The sequence below is a fragment of the Thamnophis elegans genome, chromosome Z (genome assembly GCF_009769535.1).
Source record: "Thamnophis elegans isolate rThaEle1 chromosome Z, rThaEle1.pri, whole genome shotgun sequence".
Classification (NCBI taxonomy): Eukaryota; Metazoa; Chordata; class Lepidosauria; order Squamata; family Colubridae; genus Thamnophis; species Thamnophis elegans.
Window position 1 is genome coordinate 119480916 of NC_045558.1, and position 17190 is coordinate 119498105.

The following is a 17190-nucleotide window of genomic DNA, read 5'->3' on the forward strand; positions in this document are numbered from 1 at the left end:
GGGTTGGATTGGTTTCCCGCCTTGGGCCTCACCATAGAGGGGGTGCACAGGGTAGTTCCCCTCACCGTAGATAGCGTTCTAGACGAGTTCGCAGATGTGTTCGATGGGAAATTGGGCTGTTATAAGGGCACCCCCATTTCCCTCTGCCTCGATCCCCAGGTCGCTCCCATTAGGCTGAAGGCACGCAGGGTCCCCTTCGCATTGAGAGCAAAGGTAGACGCTGAACTTGATAAGCTTATAGAGCAGGGGGTAATCGAGCCCGTAGATCACGCCCGTTGGGAAACCCCCATAGTCCTCCCGGTCAAACCCGACGGATCGGTGAGAATATGTGCCGACTATAAGTCGACCATCAATTTGGCCCTGCAGGCAAATCCATATCCGGTCCCCGTAGTGCAACACCTACTCCACTCCTTAGGGCAAGGCCGCATTTTCGCCAAGCTAGATATGGCACAGGCCTACCAGCAGCTTCCCGTAGACGACGATGCGGCTACAGCCCAGACCATCGTCACCCACTGCGGGGCCTTCCATTGCCGCCGCCTCCAATTCGGCGTTTCGGTTGCCCCGGGGATTTTTCAGAGCCTCATGGAGCGGTTGCTCCACGGGCTCCCAGGCGTCGTTCCCTACTTCGACGACGTCCTGGTCGCAGCCCCCAGCCACTCGGAACTCCTGAAAATACTGCGGGAGGTCCTCACACGTTTTAGGGAGGCAGGACTGAAACTAAAGCGCAGCAAATGCGAAATTGCTGTTCCCAAAGTAGAATTCTTGGGTTTCCTCATTGATGCCCAAGGCATCCACCCCACTCCTTCCAAAGTTGCCGCCATCAAAAACGCACCTGCACCCACCTCTAGGGCGGAATTGCAGGCGTTCCTGGGGCTTTTAAATTTCTACGCCCCGTTTATTCCCCACAAGGCGTCGCTAGCTGAGCCGCTACACCGACTGCTTGACCGGTCAGCGGCCTGGCAATGGGGTAGCCGTGAAGCGCACGCGTTCGCGGCTATAAAAGACATTTTGACCTCGTCGGCAGTCCTAATTCAATATAGCGACAGGATGCCCCTAGTTCTGACTTGCGACGCCTCTCCCTATGGCATAGGGGCGGTCCTGAGCCATGCCCTCCCGAACGGCTCAGAGGCCCCCATAGCCTTCTATTCCCGGACACTCTCCTCCACGGAGCGGAACTACAGCCAAATCGATAAAGAAGCCCTGGCTGCAGTGTCCGGCATTAAGCGGTTCCATGACTACCTCTATGGTAGGAATTTCACCCTTGTCACGGATCACAAGCCACTCCTGGGGCTACTGGCAGGCGACAAGCCAACCCCCCCCCATTTTGTCTCCCCGCATGACACGCTGGACGGAGTTCCTAACGGCGTATTCGTATACGCTGTTATACCGTCCGGGTAAGCAGCTAGGGCACGCAGACGCCCTGAGCCGTTGCCCCTTGCCAGAGACGGACACAGCCCACGTGCCCACTCTCTCTATTTTGTCCATCGCCGAATCCGACCTCCCCGTCTCTGCCGCGGACGTCGCAGCTTGCACAAAGGCCGACCCCGTCCTATCCCAAGTAGCTTCATGGGTCTTGAGGGGTTGGCCCACGGAAAAGGTAGCGGAAGGATTCCGACCATTTAAAGCACGACAAGCAGAACTCGCCCTACACGGGGGTTGTCTTGTCTGGGGGGACAGGGTAGTGATCCCCACAGCCCTGCGGGCACGAATCCTGCCCGCACTCCACAAAAACCACCCAGGCATAGCGCGAATGAAAGCCTTAGCCCGTAGCTATGTGTGGTGGCCCTTGCTAGATTCAGAAATTGCAGACTACGTAGGCCGCTGCAGGATCTGCCAAAACTCTAGGCCGAATTCCCCCACAGCCGCCCCCCGGGAGTGGGAAATCCCTAGAGGCCCATGGTCCCGTTTACACATTGACTTCGCCGGCCCCTTCCACGGCCGAAACTTCATGATAGTAGTCGATGCTTACTCCAAGTGGGTGGAGCTGGTAATCATGACCTCCACCACAGCAGAGAGTACAGTGAGGGCCCTTCGTAAGATGTTCGCCACCCATGGGTTACCGGATGTGATAGTCTCAGATAATGGGCCCCAGTTTACCTCCACCACGTTCCAAGAATTCCTGGCCGAACAAGGAATCAGACACGCAGCCACAGCCCCTTATCACCCAGCTAGTAACGGCCGGGCGGAGCGCGCAGTTCGCTCAGCCAAAGAAGCCTTGGGCCGCATGGACCAGGGCGACTGGCAAGAAAGAGTGGCAGCTTACCTCTTGAGCCAGCACTCCATACCCTGCCCAACGACTAATAAAAGTCCCGCGGAGCTCTTGATGGGTAGGAGATTGCGTACCTCCCTAGACAGGCTCCATCCACTTTACGCAGGGGATCTGCCGAGCAACCTGGGGGCCCTCCCTTCCCACGCGTTTAAGTTAGGGGATCCTGTATGGGCCCGCTCCTTTTCTGGGGATCCACGGTGGGTTCCCGCAACCATCACAGCTCTGACCGGCCCCTGTTCCTTCAGGGTCGGTCTGGCCGACGGAACACAATGGAGGCGCCACGTGGACCAATTAAGGCGACGCCTCCCCACGGAAACAGACGGCCCGAGCCTCTCAGACACCCACTCTCAGCACGAGCCACCCTCGATGACCTCCCCCCCAACGGACCGCCTCCACCAGGGGAACGGGGGACCAGCCGATACGAACCTTTCGGACAGACGCGCCTCACCCGGCTACTCCCTTCCTCGAAGCCCTTATCGAGACTCTGAACCTACACCCCAACCAGACTGCGCGGGGCCGCTGTCGGACACTCCTGTTGCCACGGAGACGCCACCCCGGACAAATGGACATTGGGCACGGGGCCGGGGGCCAGCGCCATCTCACGAGGCCGCATCGCAGATTCACCGCCCCGCCACAGACACACCTCCGCCGGCGCCCCCCCCCCGACGACAACCGCCGGGGAGCTACGAAGGTCGGGACGAGAACGTCGCCGTCCCACCTATTTACAAGACTATGTTTGCCCTTCCTAAGGGAACTCTTTGACTAGGGGGGGAGGGGTGTTGAATACTAGCGCGGGAAATACAAGCGCGGGGATAAAGGACTCCCCTTCTGATTGGTTCCCGGGCGGAGCCGGTTCAATCCTCGCCCCGATTGGTCGAGCTAATCGACGCCCCATTGGCTCCTCGTTCAAACCCGGGGATATAAATGTTTGGCGCGAACCACGCCACGTTGAATCGTAGTCACTCTGTTCTCAATAAAGGTTGCTGTTGCATACCCGCTTGTCGCGTTCCCTTCCCTTCACTCCAAGATGCAAAAAATTATGGTCACTAAACGAGGACTATGTGATATACATCGGCTTCACATACTAATGTTATGGCTGGTTCAGAGAACCTCTAAATCTCACCCTGGCTGGCCTCACCCACCCCACCCAGGAGTCTCCACGTGGTCCATTTTGGATGCAAGATAAGTGGAGGCCCTCACAGAGGCTCAGGGAGGGGGGGAAACGGACATCCCAGAGGTTCCAGGACAGAGGTGGGTTCCTACCAGTTCACACCTATTCGGTAGAACCGGTTCATCAAATCTACCGAACCGGTTAGAAGAGGTTCCACCAGTGGACCCGGAAAGCAGGCCATACCTACAGAAGAGGTTTCAAAATTTTTTGAAACCCACCACTGTTCCAGGAGGCTAGAAACAGGCCCATTTTTGGCCTCTGGAAGGTCTCAGGAGCCTGGGGAGGCAGTTTTTGCCCTCCCAAATATTTGAGGAAAGTCTCCAAAGCCTGGGGAAGGTGCAGGAGGCTAACTAGGCCACGCCCATCCAGGAACTGGGCAGAGAACCCATTGCTGAAATTTTTGAAGCTCACCCCTGACCCACCCCTAATGTGGCTGGTTTGATTGTGATTTGTGGAATACCAGCTGTTGTGATTTGTGGAACATGATTTATGACTTAATGAGTAATGCGAAGTCACCAGTTTGGTTTATTCAATAAACCATGGTTAAGCAGGAGAAAGGTTAGCTTTATATCTAAACAGAGCCTTGGCTGCAGTCTCTTCACTGCCTGCCTTATGGAATATTCATTCATTTCCTCTGCTAATTTAAAAATCAGGATGGCATAAAAACCACTCATTTAAAAATCAAACTAGGGAGGGAGCTTGTTTTGCAGACAAGAATATATTTCAGTCAACAGCTGCTGTGGGTGAGATAAAAAGCTGTGTACCTCATGATGCCTTCTTTTAAAATAAAATAAATTAGAGGTGAAACATTTGCAGGGCATGAAGGTTCATTTATCAACACGTGTATTTTAGAGACGTGATCTATTTTGCCAACTTCTGAAGTTTCTAAAAATCAAGGTAAATGATGAAGAGCGAGGATAAGCTAAACCACATGGATAATATTTGAATAAGGAAACTGTGGAAGATAAAAATGCAGAGAACAATTCCCAAAGCACAACAGCTAAATCTGAAATACAGAGAGCATCCCTATAATTTTTTTAAAATTGTAAGTGAAACATGAGCAAAGTTTACAAATTGGGAATTTGGCAGCCTCCTCCCCCTCTGGTATAAAATGTGCATATCTCTTTTTCAGGCCCAAGACACAAATGAAATGTGATGCAATTTAATTAAAACTAACTCAATATAGCAATAATAGCAATAACAGTAGACTTATATACCGCTTCATAGGGCTTTCAGCCCTCTCTAAGCGGTTTACAGAGTCAGCATATTGCCCCCAACAACAATCTGGGTCCTCATTTTACCCACCTCGGAAGGATGGAAGGCTGAGTCAACCCTGAGCCGGTGAGATTTGAACCGCTGGACTGCTGATCTAGCAGTCAGCCTGCAGTGCTGCATTTAACCACTGCGCCACAAAATGCCATGAATATTGTTATTGTTTATGTTCAGTAGTTTTGTCTACCATTCCATTCGCATGCACACAATTGTACATATGCACAAATACAATTTAATGACAACATATATAATTAAATCAGAGGTGGATTGCTGCTGGTTTTACTACCGGTTCGCAACTCGACCTCACGGCAGACATATGCTACGCGTGCGTGCGCTGTTCAATGTAAATTGTTCTTCGCACATGTGCAGAACAATTTACAGTGAACTGCACATGTGCAGTCACTAAAAACCAAAATGGTGGCGGCTCAGTGGCAGCGAGGGAATGGTTTGGGGGTGTGGCAGGCAGCCTGAATTCCACTACCGGTTCAATCGAGCCAGGTCAAACCAAGAGCAACCCACCTCTGCACTAAATATATAGGACTGCAAAAACATGGTGACCTCTAGATGGCAGTAAAGAGAAAGAGAAATTTATTTACTATTTATCTAGTGCAGTGTTTTTCAACCACTGTGCCGCGGCACACTAGTGTGCCGTGACATAGTGTAAGGTGTGCCGTGGGAAAATTACTTTATATATAGTCAATATAGGCACAGAGTTAAATTTTTTTAACATTTTCTAATGGTGGTGTGCCTCGTGATTTTTTTTCATGAAAAAAATTTGCCTTTGCACAAAAAAGGTTGAAAAACACTGATCTAGTGGGTCATCTGAATTTTGCAGACTGGACTAGGTGCTGGTCATTCTAGATAGGGTACTGGAGGCTGCAAGGAAGGGGAGGGGGTGGGAGAGAGACCTGTGACAGAATACAGGTAGTTCTTAGCTTATAACAGTTGATTTAGTGACCAATGAAAGTTACAACAGCTCTGAAAAAAGTGACTTATGACCGTTGCAGCATTCTCGTGGTCACATGATCAAAATATAGATGTTTGGCAACTGACTCATACTTATGACAGTTGCAGTGATCCGGGATTTTTATTTATCAGCACAAATAAAACCATATATGTGTGTGTGTGTGTGTGTGTGTGTTTATTTGTATATATAAAATTAGCTTTGTTGGTAGGTCCATTTTAACATTTATTGGGGATCTGTAGACATTCTCAATCATCCAGGTCATGGTTGTCTCAAAGGTGCTTTTTCAGGATTTTTTCTTTGAAGAGGTTTCTCTTCTCATCCAAGAAGCTTCTTCAGCTCTGACAGGACAGTGGGGAATGGAAGGGTTTATATTCCTTGCAGACAGCTGGTCATTTGCATCCTTTTACATCTATTCTTTGAAGAAATGTTTTCGAAGAAAAAACAAGGAAGTCCAGTTGGCTCCTGAAAAAACACCTTTGGGGTTTATTGGGGGTATTAAATCCAAGACCCCATTGGCATGCTCACTTAAATCTAGTCTGTTATGCTTATTCTAAAGACGTTGCCCCAGAGATTAAACAAATGTTATCTTTTAGGTTGCACCATATCCTTTCTGAAAGTAGGCTGTCTATGCATTACTCTACAGCGTAATCTCTATAGAGATTGCTCATACAGGTGCATGGGTGCTATTATTGTCATCAGCAACCACTGCTCAGACCAGAGAGTGAAACATTGGACTCTATTTTGTTGTTTCAAACTTTAGAGTTACAGCAAGGCTGTGGCTCTTGTTTTGCGGTGGTCTTTTGAGCCCACCTCAACTGCATCCAATTCTGGTCGGCACAATATAAAAATGATGTCGAGACCCCAGAAAGAGCGTTAGAAAAGACCAACAAAGATGACATGGGATCTGCAAGCTAAACTATATTAGGCTGCCCTTGAAGAGCACCCAGAAGCTTCAACTGGTCCAGAATGCGGCTCCACGGGTTATCATGGGAGCACCTAGGTTACACCCCTTTTAGGCGGCCTGCACTGGTTGTCTTCCGGGTGCGATTCAAGGTACTAATTATGATCTTTAAAGCGCTCCATGGCTTAGGCCCAGGGTACCTGCTAGACCACCTGATGCCACTGGTAGCCTCCCATCGTCCAGTGCGATCCCACAGTTGGCCTCCTCAGGGTGCCATCGGCCAGACAGTGTCGGCTAGTGACCCCCAGGGGGAGAGCTTCTCTGTGGGAGCACCTTCCCTCTGGAATGAGCTGCCCCCGAAGCTTCGTATAATCCCTGACCTCCAGTCCTTCCGATGCGCCCTAAAAAGTTGGCTTTTCCAGCAAGCTGGCCTGGTCTGAACAAAACAAATTATTGATCACTGTTAATTTTAATTTTAATTCTTTTTTTAAAAAATGTCATTGTCAATTTTAATTAGGTTTGGGATATTCTATTTAATTTTTTAAAAACTTTTGTATTATGTGTTTCTTTTAATGTTGTACACCGCCCTGAGTCCTTGGGAGAAGGGCAGCATATAAATCTAATAAACCTAAACCTAAACCTAAATGATGGAGGGATTTATATATTAGAGAAGAACTAGCTAATAGCTATGATAGCTGTTCCAGGACATTACTTGAGGAGCTGAGACAGAGAAGAGGGGGTCAACATAATAAGAGTCCTCCCCTCCTCTGTTCACAACAGAATACCTTATGCCACCAGGCTTGAAATCTTGGGCTTGGCCAACCTAGAACAACGATGGCTAACCTTTTCAGTACCAAATGCTGAAAGCATGCGCATGCACACCCATAATGCAATGTGTGCATGTCCCCCATGTCCACCCTGCCCCCATGTGCACCCAACCCCTCGTGCATGCAGCCCACCCCCTGCGCATGTGGGGCAGAGACCCAAAAATCAGCTAGCCAGTGGGAGATGTGCGCACATGCGTGTATGGTATTCATGAATGCGTGGCAGAGCTTAGCTGGGGTGACAGCTTGCGTGCCTGCAGAGAGGGCTCTGCGTGGCCACCTATAAGGGTTGCGCATTGCATTATGGGTGCAGCATGCCCGCACAAGACCCCCCCTGGGCTCCCCCCACTTATGGCACGCGAGGCAAAAAAGGTTCCCCATCGCTGGACTAGGGCCTCCTGCCTTGGCAGAGAGTTGGACTAAAAACCTTCAGGGTTGTTTTCAACCTTTTTATTCTATGTTCATTACACTAATCAACAGTCTTCTCTTCTTTAAATACATTATTATTTTTTCTACTGTCCATTCCTAAACCACTGGCATCCTGTTGAGGGTTTTTTTTGGGGGGGTGCCACTGTGGCTAAACCCACCCCCTTGTTACTAATAATACTTATTTTATGCTTGCTAATTGTCAGAATACAGTTGCTAGCTTGTCTTCAGAAATACTGAAGAACATCTGTTTCACAAGCCTTTAATTTAGCTGTTAGTTTAATTTGAGAAGTTGGTTTGCTAGTTTGCAGCTGAGCCACAAAGTCTCAATAATTGCTTTGTTGATTCAGAGCACTACTATAAATTACATTTTTGTGCTGTTTTTGCTGTAATTTGGAACTGAGGGTCCTTCTAGATCTTCCCAATCCTAATCTTCCCCCTGTGAGTTTGCTTACATGTAGGACTATGGTTTTCATCCTCCTAGGAGTATGATGTATGTTAAAAAAAGAGCTAGGTTTGAGAAGGCTGCTGCAACATTTGCATAGATTGCAAATGTTCCAGAAGAGAGACAGGTATCCTATTGGTAGCCAAATGCCATATTTTTCTTTTTATAGACAAGAGCTTCTTAGGTGTGTACGGATGCAAAATGGACAAGGGCACCATTTCTGGGTTGCAAATATTTGAATTACCACTAACAACCGCATGGAAGTACAGACCTCTCTAATTCTTTGCTGCCACCCAATGTTCGTCTGGATTTTCGGACTTCAGATATAATTCCCCTAGTTTGGTATCATGTCTGTGAAGATTCTTAGTCATATAAGACGGTTCCACCACAAAACCGCGTTCGACTAAACCGCGCTCGACGAAACCGCGTAGCTGACGTCATCAACAGGGCGACAACAGCACGGAGACAGAAGCACGCTGTAAACGCTAAACCTAAAATTAACCCCTAAACCTAAACCTAACCACCCTAAACCTAATCCTAAACCTAACCCTAAACCTAACCCTTAACCTAACCCTAAACCTAACCCTAAACCTAACCCTTAACCTAACCTTAAACCTAACCCTAAACCTAACCCTAAACCTAACCCTAAACCTAACCCTTAACCTAACCCTAAACCTAACCCTAAACCTAACCCTTAACCTAACCCTAAACCTAACCCTTAACCTAACCCTTAACCTAACCCTAAACCTAACCCTAAACCTAACCCTAAACCTAACCCTTAACCTAACCCTAAACCTAACCCTAAACCTAACCCTAAACCTAACCCTTACCTTAAGTTGAATCGGCTTTCTTTCAAAGCGCTATTTAAAGCGCCCTTCTTTCTCCGCGCTGGCTGTTGTCGCCCTGATGATGGCATCAGCGATGCGGTTTAATCGGGCGCGGCTTAGTCGAGTGCGGTTTTGACAGGTCACGATATAAGACATGGTTGTCCCAACAGTGCTTTTTCAAGAGGCAACTGGACTATTTGTTTTTCTTTGAAGGCGTTTAACTTCTCATCCCAAAAGCTTCTTCAGCTCTGACTGGATGGTGGGGAATGGAAGGATTTATACTCCTTACAGACCCCTGGTCATTTGCATTCTTGTAGAGAGTCCTTGAGGCCACCTGTAGGTTTATCTGTGTCCTCGGGGTCACCTGAATGGTGCAAATGGGTGTGAAGCCTTCTTGGAACTGCTGAAAGGACTGTTGTAGACTGGAGATAGATGATGTCATATCCCTCCTCCTCTGTTGAGAGAAGGCCATTCAATTTTGACATATATGGACTCTTTGATCCCTCTTTCAAACCAGTGGTCCTCTCCGTCCAACATGTGGACTTTGGTGTCTTCAAAAGAAGGGCCTTTGTCTTTCAAAAGCATATGGACTGCTAAATCTAATTGTGATGGGTTTGTTCCCCTATGTTGTCTGCTATGAGTTTACGAAGTGGTTTGAAAAAAATTTGAAAGAGTTATTCTGTTAAGTTTATATGGGTAATCCCTATTTCCCTTCTCCTCCTTTCCTTATTGGCTCCTTCTCATGGTGGCAGTCTAGCCTTACTGTGCAAACTTCATTCAGAAAATATGTATGTGTTTATTAACAAGCAGTACATATCAATATTTAAAATAAATAGGATGTAGGAACGCAAAATAATATCTAACAATAGCTGTTGGAGAAGCCGAGGGCTGCCCAGAAGGTGCCTTTATATATATTTCACAATGGGAACCTAAAGGATCAAGTTCCACTTTCCACACACAGAAACCAGGATGCCAGCCCTGTCCTGGGGCGTGGTAATGGCTTGTCATGAGTCACAGCGGCGTCAGGAAAATACATTCCTAGCAGACATACAAATATTTATAGATATGAGCTCAGACTGAGGTGCAGCTGCCAAGAGAACTATTGGAATAGAAGCAGCTGTCCGGGAAGTTGCAATCCTTTATACAATGGTGGAAGAGGAGATGACTTTGGAGATGAAGTTATTTCCACAAGCATTTTGTAACAGAACTGAAGATCTTTGATTTGATTTAGCCAGGGTGGCTAAATATTGAGGTTTCCTCAGATGTCTGGCAGGAGGATGGATCATGGCTTTCCCGGCCTGTTCCTCCAAACTTCCAGATGTGCTATATTGGAAGCCATGTCTTGCCTTGCGCATGCAGACAGACATACTGCTCTTTCTCGTCTGTGCGCCCAACACATTTCAGGAACAACAGCTGTGTTCAGTCAGCTCTCCAGAGCGGAAACTTCTTAGCACATGAGAGAGAATTTCCATGGGGTGAAAACTATCCTGTGCGTGCTTTTTCTCCTGCCAAATTTAGCTAAAATTAGGAAGTTCATGAAAGAGAGAAAAAGTGTGTTCCGACATAAGTGTGTATGATATATATATTTTTGTGTGGAATAACTGGGGTGCAGGAGAAGAGTTGAGTCTCACAGAGGGAGGGGGTTACACACACACACACACACACACACACACACACACACACACACACACACACACACACACACACACACACACACACACACACACACACACACACACACACACACACACATATATATATATATATATATATATATATATATATATATATATATATATATATATATATATATAAAGTCACAACCCCCGGTATGCCCAAATATGGGAGGAAGATCACTATTTCCATTCTCTGTCCTTCGGCTCGTCACAAGAGACCATCCAGACAGAAACCCAATTTTTTTTTATTGTTGCTTTTTTGTTACATTTGTTATATTTGTGCTGATAAATAAAGGGAGACTAGTACAGATCTATTTCAAAAAATATTGGGTTTCTATCTGGATGGTCTCTTGTGACGAGCCGAAGGACAGAGAATGGAAGTAGTGATCTTCCTCCCATATTTGGGCATACCAGGGGTTGTGACTTTAAATATATACTTTTCACCCTGGCTTGGCTGATAAGGAGTTGAGCTCTGTACCTCAGTGGTTAACACATCTGCCTAAGAGGCAATAGAGCACAGGTTCAATTCCTAGTAAGGGTATGGCTAGCTGATGAGAGCTAAATAGCTTGAAATATCTCTATACTAGTCTCCCTTTATTTATTTATCAGCACAAATATAACGTGTGTGTGTGTGTGTGTGTGTGTGCGTGTGTGTATATGTGTTCCAGAGCGGAAACTTCTTAGCACATGAGAGAGAATTTCCATGGAGTGAAAACTATCCTGTCCGTGCTTTTTCTCCTGCCAAATTTAGCTAAAATTAGGAAGTTCATGAAAGAGAGAAAAAGTGTGTTTCGACATAAGTGTGTATGATATATATATATTTGTGTGGAATAACTGGGGTGCAGGAGAAGAGTTGAGTCTCACAGGGGGGTGGGGTTATATATATCTATGTGTTTGTGTGTGTGTGGTGTGTGTGTATATATATGTGTATATATGTGTATATATATGTATATATATATGTATATACACACACACATATACATATACATACATACATACACACACACACAAATACATACATATATATGTAATAACACACACACGCCCATGTGAGACTCAACTCTTCTCCTGCACCCCAGTTATTCCACACAAAAATCAGCCAGCCAGACTGCAGTTCCAACCTGCATCAAAATGGCTGGTTTTGAACACCATTTTTATTTAATGTTTGAGTCTGTTCAGGTGCCGTCAGATAAGCATTGTTTATCTTTCTTTAGGCTTTCAGTCGTAGGCTCCAGGAACAGGAGTGGGGAAAAAAAATCCACAAAGCCAAACCTTTTAGGTGTTAATACGAATTAGTCACAAGCTTTGGACTTTCCAAGGTCTCTTTCTGAAGCAAGGGGAATTAGAAGTCCCCCAATGGGTGGAAGTTGGGGAAAAGAAGAAAAACAGACCGGTAAAATAAGGGAGGATCTTCGGAGGTGCAAAGTGGATGTCAACTGGTCCAGAATGGTATTACAAAGCAATAGCGCTTAGACTTATATACCGCTTCACAGTTCTTTATAGCTCCCTCTAAGCGGTTTACAAAATCAGCCTATTGCCCCCAACAATCTAGATCAGTGTTTCTCAACCTTGGCAACTTGAAGATGTCCGGACTTCAACTCCCAGAATTCCCCAGCCAGCGGATGCTGGCTGGGGAATTCTGGAAGTTGAAGTCTGGACATCTTCAAGTTGCCAAGGTTGAGAAACACTGATCTAGATCCTCATTTTACCCACCTCGGGAGGATGGAAGGCTGAGTCAACCTTCAGCCTGATGAGATTCGATCTACCAAACTGCATGCTTCACTTAACAACTGAAGTGATTTGCTTAACAACTGTGGCAAAAAAAAAAAGATCATGAAATGGAGCGCAACTCACTTAGCAAGGTCTTGCTTAACTACGGAAATTCTGGGCTGAAATGCTTATTTTTTACTTATTTTATTTATTTAGTTTGTCAAACATGTACAAAATAACAGGTATAAATATAAACACATATAAGTATGAACACCGGAAATGTGTACGAATAAATGGGGACAGTAGAACAGAGACAATATGCACGCTGGTGCGCTTATGCATGCCCTCTTACAGACCTCTTAGGAATGGGGTGAGGTCCACGGTAGACAGTTTAAGATTAAAGTTATGGGGATTTGAGAAAGTAACTACTAGAGCATTCCAGGCACTGACAACTCTGTTGTTCAAGTTATATTTTCTGCAATGGAGTTTGGAGTGGTTTACCTTGAGTTTGCATATATTGTTTGCCCGTGTATTATTGTGGTTGAAGTTGAAGTAGTGGTTGACAGGTAGGACGTTGTAGCAGACAATTTTGTGTACTATGCTTAGGTCAGACTTAGTCAGTGTTGTTCTAGATTGTACAAGCCCCAAATTTCAAGCCTCGTGGCATTGAAATGTGGTCCTTAGTCGAGAACTACCTGTAGTGCAATAGCAGATTCTATGTGCTGCTTTGTTTTTGGTTTTTTTAAAACCCACTGCCAACAAACATGCACATTTGCACACTTCTTCAATTAAAAAAAAGAATTGTTTATGTAGGGGGGGGAGGGAATAAATGGAGAGTTTGGGAGGAAGGGAAGGAGACAGGAGGAGTAGAAAGGGAGGAAGGAAAAAACTGGTTGGGGGGAAGCATGGAGAGAGGAGGTGAGAGGAAGGGGGGCCAAGCCTGAGATTCAAGGTTCAAGGTTCATTTTATTTATATGCCGCCCTATTCCCTGTGGGACTCAGGGCGGCGCACAAACCCAAGGAAGGGGAAGGGAAACACAAAGAACTACAAAAAAAAAAATACAAGGGAATTTAAAACAACCAACAGCCACACGATTCGAGAGGGGAAGGGAACTCATCGACCCCAGGCCTGCCGACACAGCCAGGTTTTAACGGCTTTTCGGAAGGCCTGGAGAGGGGTGAGGGTCCGAATCTCTGCGGGGAGCTCGTTCCAAAGGGCCGGAGCCGCCACAGAGAAGGCCCTCCCCCGGGTAATAGCCAGATGACATTGGCCGGTAGACGGAACCCGGAGGAGGCCTAGTCTGTGTGATCTAATGGGTCTTTGGGTGGTAATTGGCAGCAGGCGGTCTCTCAAGTACCCAGGTCCAATACCATGAAGGGCTTTATAAGTGACGACTGAGGGAATAAGGGAATAGGCTAGAGGTTTCAGTGGGCCTAGGCTGAGAGGGGGAAAAGGGAATATTATAGCAGAGGCTGTGGAAGGAGAGCTCAGCAGGAAGTTAAAGAGAAAGCGAAGATAGAGGAAGAGGAAGAAGCTCCAACCAGCCACCTAAACGCTAACCTATCTGTGACCTGCATGCTGAGAGGAGGCTGACCACCACCCACTCACGGGACTCTGGCAAGTAGAAGTGCATCAGAGAGGGGCCAAGTTGGACTGGCAGCCATACGGAGAGGGCCAGGAGAACCCAGACTTCAGTGGCCCTTGCGCGAGGGTTAGCGCTATATTTATTTAGCTCCATGGTGATATACATCCACTTTTGAAAAAAAAAACAAGTGTCATTTCCTGCCAATGAGTTTCTCCCTTCTAAAGTTCAGCTCTTCAGAATTAACACTTGACTTACCCTGATTGCAACAGCGAAGGGATATATTTTGCTTCTTCAATTTGCTTTTTTTTTTAGCAGCTTTATGCTCCTTCTAGATACACACGTGTTCCTCCAGCCACCCACTCCATTCCAACAAATTTTGTAGTCATACCATCAAGTAAGAGTTATAGCTCATAAAACTGAAATATATTCCCGTTTATGTGGAAGTGCACAGCAGCTATAACCATCCTAAAGAATCATTATCACAGCTGCCAGGGGAAAGGGGAAATACTGAAGGAAAATAGAACAACAAATTTGGGAGTGTGTCATGTGCCTGACCAAGTAAATGAGACAGGGTTTTAATAATACTTATGCAAATTGGACTACCAGATCTTGGCTGCAAAACCTCAGACTACCACCAGGAGGCATTATTGATGGGTCTCTTGGCTGCCATCTGAAGGTCATCCAGAATTTTGCCACTCAGATCTGCTAGTCCTAGTCCTAAAAAAGGGGGAGGTGGAAGCAGGGGAAAGATCCCTTATGACTCCAGAAATCTCAAAAATGGCCCAGCATTAGCACCAGTTTTATAATTTGCTTGTTAGTGTAGTACATAAACATGAATCCAGAAGATGATTTAAATCTCTGATGGAGAAGAAAATTTTGCTTCATTGAGCAAAATCCATGCCCATCCACTCTTCCACAAAAGAGCATTTCTAGTCTTCCAAAAGTTTGTCCTCTTCAAATCTGCCAGCATGGGAACAAACACAGAAGAGGCAAAACTTGCTATTCCACCAATTTTATCCAAAAATCCCTACACACCAGAGAATGAAAAATGTTAGCTCGTACAGTGCTCCCATATAACCTTACTTCACATACAAAAAGTCTGTACATAAAAATCCACGTGATCCTTATGGGAAGGAACTGCACACCTGGCCGGCTACCTTTCCTTCTCAAAGATCTGGAGTTGGGAAAAAAAATGGACAGGCGGGAATGCCTCCCAATTGTTGGTAGTCCTCCATCAATGGCAAGAACAGAGGGCCAAGAATGGAGATGTTTTTCTATTGTGATTCTCATATATCTACACTATTGATTCATTTAATAAGATGAGTTTTGTTTTGTTTTCATTTTGGCAGCTTTAAGATGAGTGCACTTCAATTCCCATAATTTTTCAGCCAGCCTGGCTGGGGAATTTTGGGAGCTGAAATCCATTCATCTAAAAATGTTTGAAAAACACTGCTATAGGGTGAAGACGACATCAAATGGAATGAGGCTTATCATTATCCAAGTTAAAAAGAATCACAGCAATTCTATAATGCTGTGGGAACCATAATAGAATAACAAGAGTTGGAAGGGACCTTGGAGATCATGTAGTCCGCCTGCTCAAACAGGAAACTAAATTTCAGGCAAAATGGTGTCGAGTTTCTTCTTACAAACCTCCAGTAACTGGAGGCAAGTCATTCCACTGCTTGTTCTGTTAGGAAATTATTCTTTAGTTATAGGTTGGTTCTCTCCTTGATTAGTTTCCATCCATAGCTTCTGCCTTCAGGTGCTTTGGAGAATAGCTTGACTCCCTCTTCTTTGTGGCAATCCCTTAAATATTGGAATGCTGCTTTCACGTCACCCTAGTTCTTCCTTTCAATAAACTAGACATACTCAATTCCAGCAATTGTTCTTTATATTTTTAGCCTCCAGTCTCATTTATGTTGTTTTAAGATTTATTTAAGATTTATGATTTTTTATAATTAGTAGTTTTATTTTTTATAAATCATGTAGGTGCATGATGGTCTAAGAATCTAGTAAATAAATATATAAATGAGCTGTCTACAAGTTCTGTAAACTTGGTATTTCAAAAATAAACTGAAAAGTTAGAGGTGAAAAGACTACTTTTATTGAAGTTTTAAACAGCTAAGCCAAAAATAAATCAGCTCAGCTCTCTAATAACAATCCAATATTGGAGGATCATAGAAATCTGCAGCTATCAAACTGGTGTAAAAATCCATTTTTTTGAAGTGCCCCTTAAGTCAGAAAAAAAGCCTATTTCTATTGTAGCTATTCAGACTCCTGGTGTCCAAATGTACCGTTCCCCCCCACCTCCTGAAATGATAGAAATAATATTGACACATTCCATTGTAACATTGCTGCTTTATTTTGTACACATACATTGATTTGCATATTTCAAAAAAATAATAAAAACATTGTAGTTGCGGGTAATTGAGACAAGACGGAAGCTTATATTTCTGCCTACGCTGCATGATGTTATAAGTGTTTTTATTTTTAAAATGCAAAATAGAATGGTAAATGCAGTAGAAACACATACAAATAACTTCTGTTGCTGACTTAATGGAAAAAGACTGATGTTTTATGAAATATGAAGTTGAAAAGCAATATTATCGAATACCAAGTGCTTGGAACATTCAAAAAAAATAATAATACTCGATTAGCAACCATAAAGAAGCCAAAAGTTATGTATTTAATACTTTGCAAAGCATGTATTTTTCTACTATGCTTTTTTTAAAAAAAAAACAGAGGACGTCTTACAGACACTTAAAAAAAACTGTTAATTTTCTTTAAAAAAATTCAAAATGTAAAGAAAAACAATTGCACTATATTTCTGTAAAACACTCTATTTGCTAAGAAACTTGAAGGCAAGTACTTTTAACTCTTACTTAAAGGTTGCCCCATTGCAGTTATCTTTCAGCCTGGCGCAATCACAAATATGTGGCTTTCCATTTCCCCAAATCAAAGTATTTCTTGTAACCTCCCCAATGTATTTTGTTGACTTTTGGAAAAAGAATTTTTAAAAAAAGAGAACTGCCCTTTTTAAGTAAAGTTACTGCAAGCCCCAACAGCTCCTGCATAAATCATTTCGCAGGACTTGGTTGGATTTCTAGTGCAGATTT

General features: G+C 45.0%; 1 protein-coding gene across 1 annotated transcript; it reads left to right on the forward strand.

Annotated features, from left to right (window-relative positions):
• Nucleotides 1–2509, forward strand: LOC116521604 (uncharacterized protein K02A2.6-like; the record flags this gene model as incomplete). The annotated part of the gene is given in 5 exon segments (XM_032236261.1): nucleotides 1–421; nucleotides 494–642; nucleotides 1279–1314; nucleotides 1316–2227; nucleotides 2330–2509. Coding segments are annotated over 5 exon segments (1698 nt in total), but the record flags the coding sequence as incomplete, so codon positions are not given.
• Nucleotides 2510–17190: the final 14681 nt, after the last annotated feature.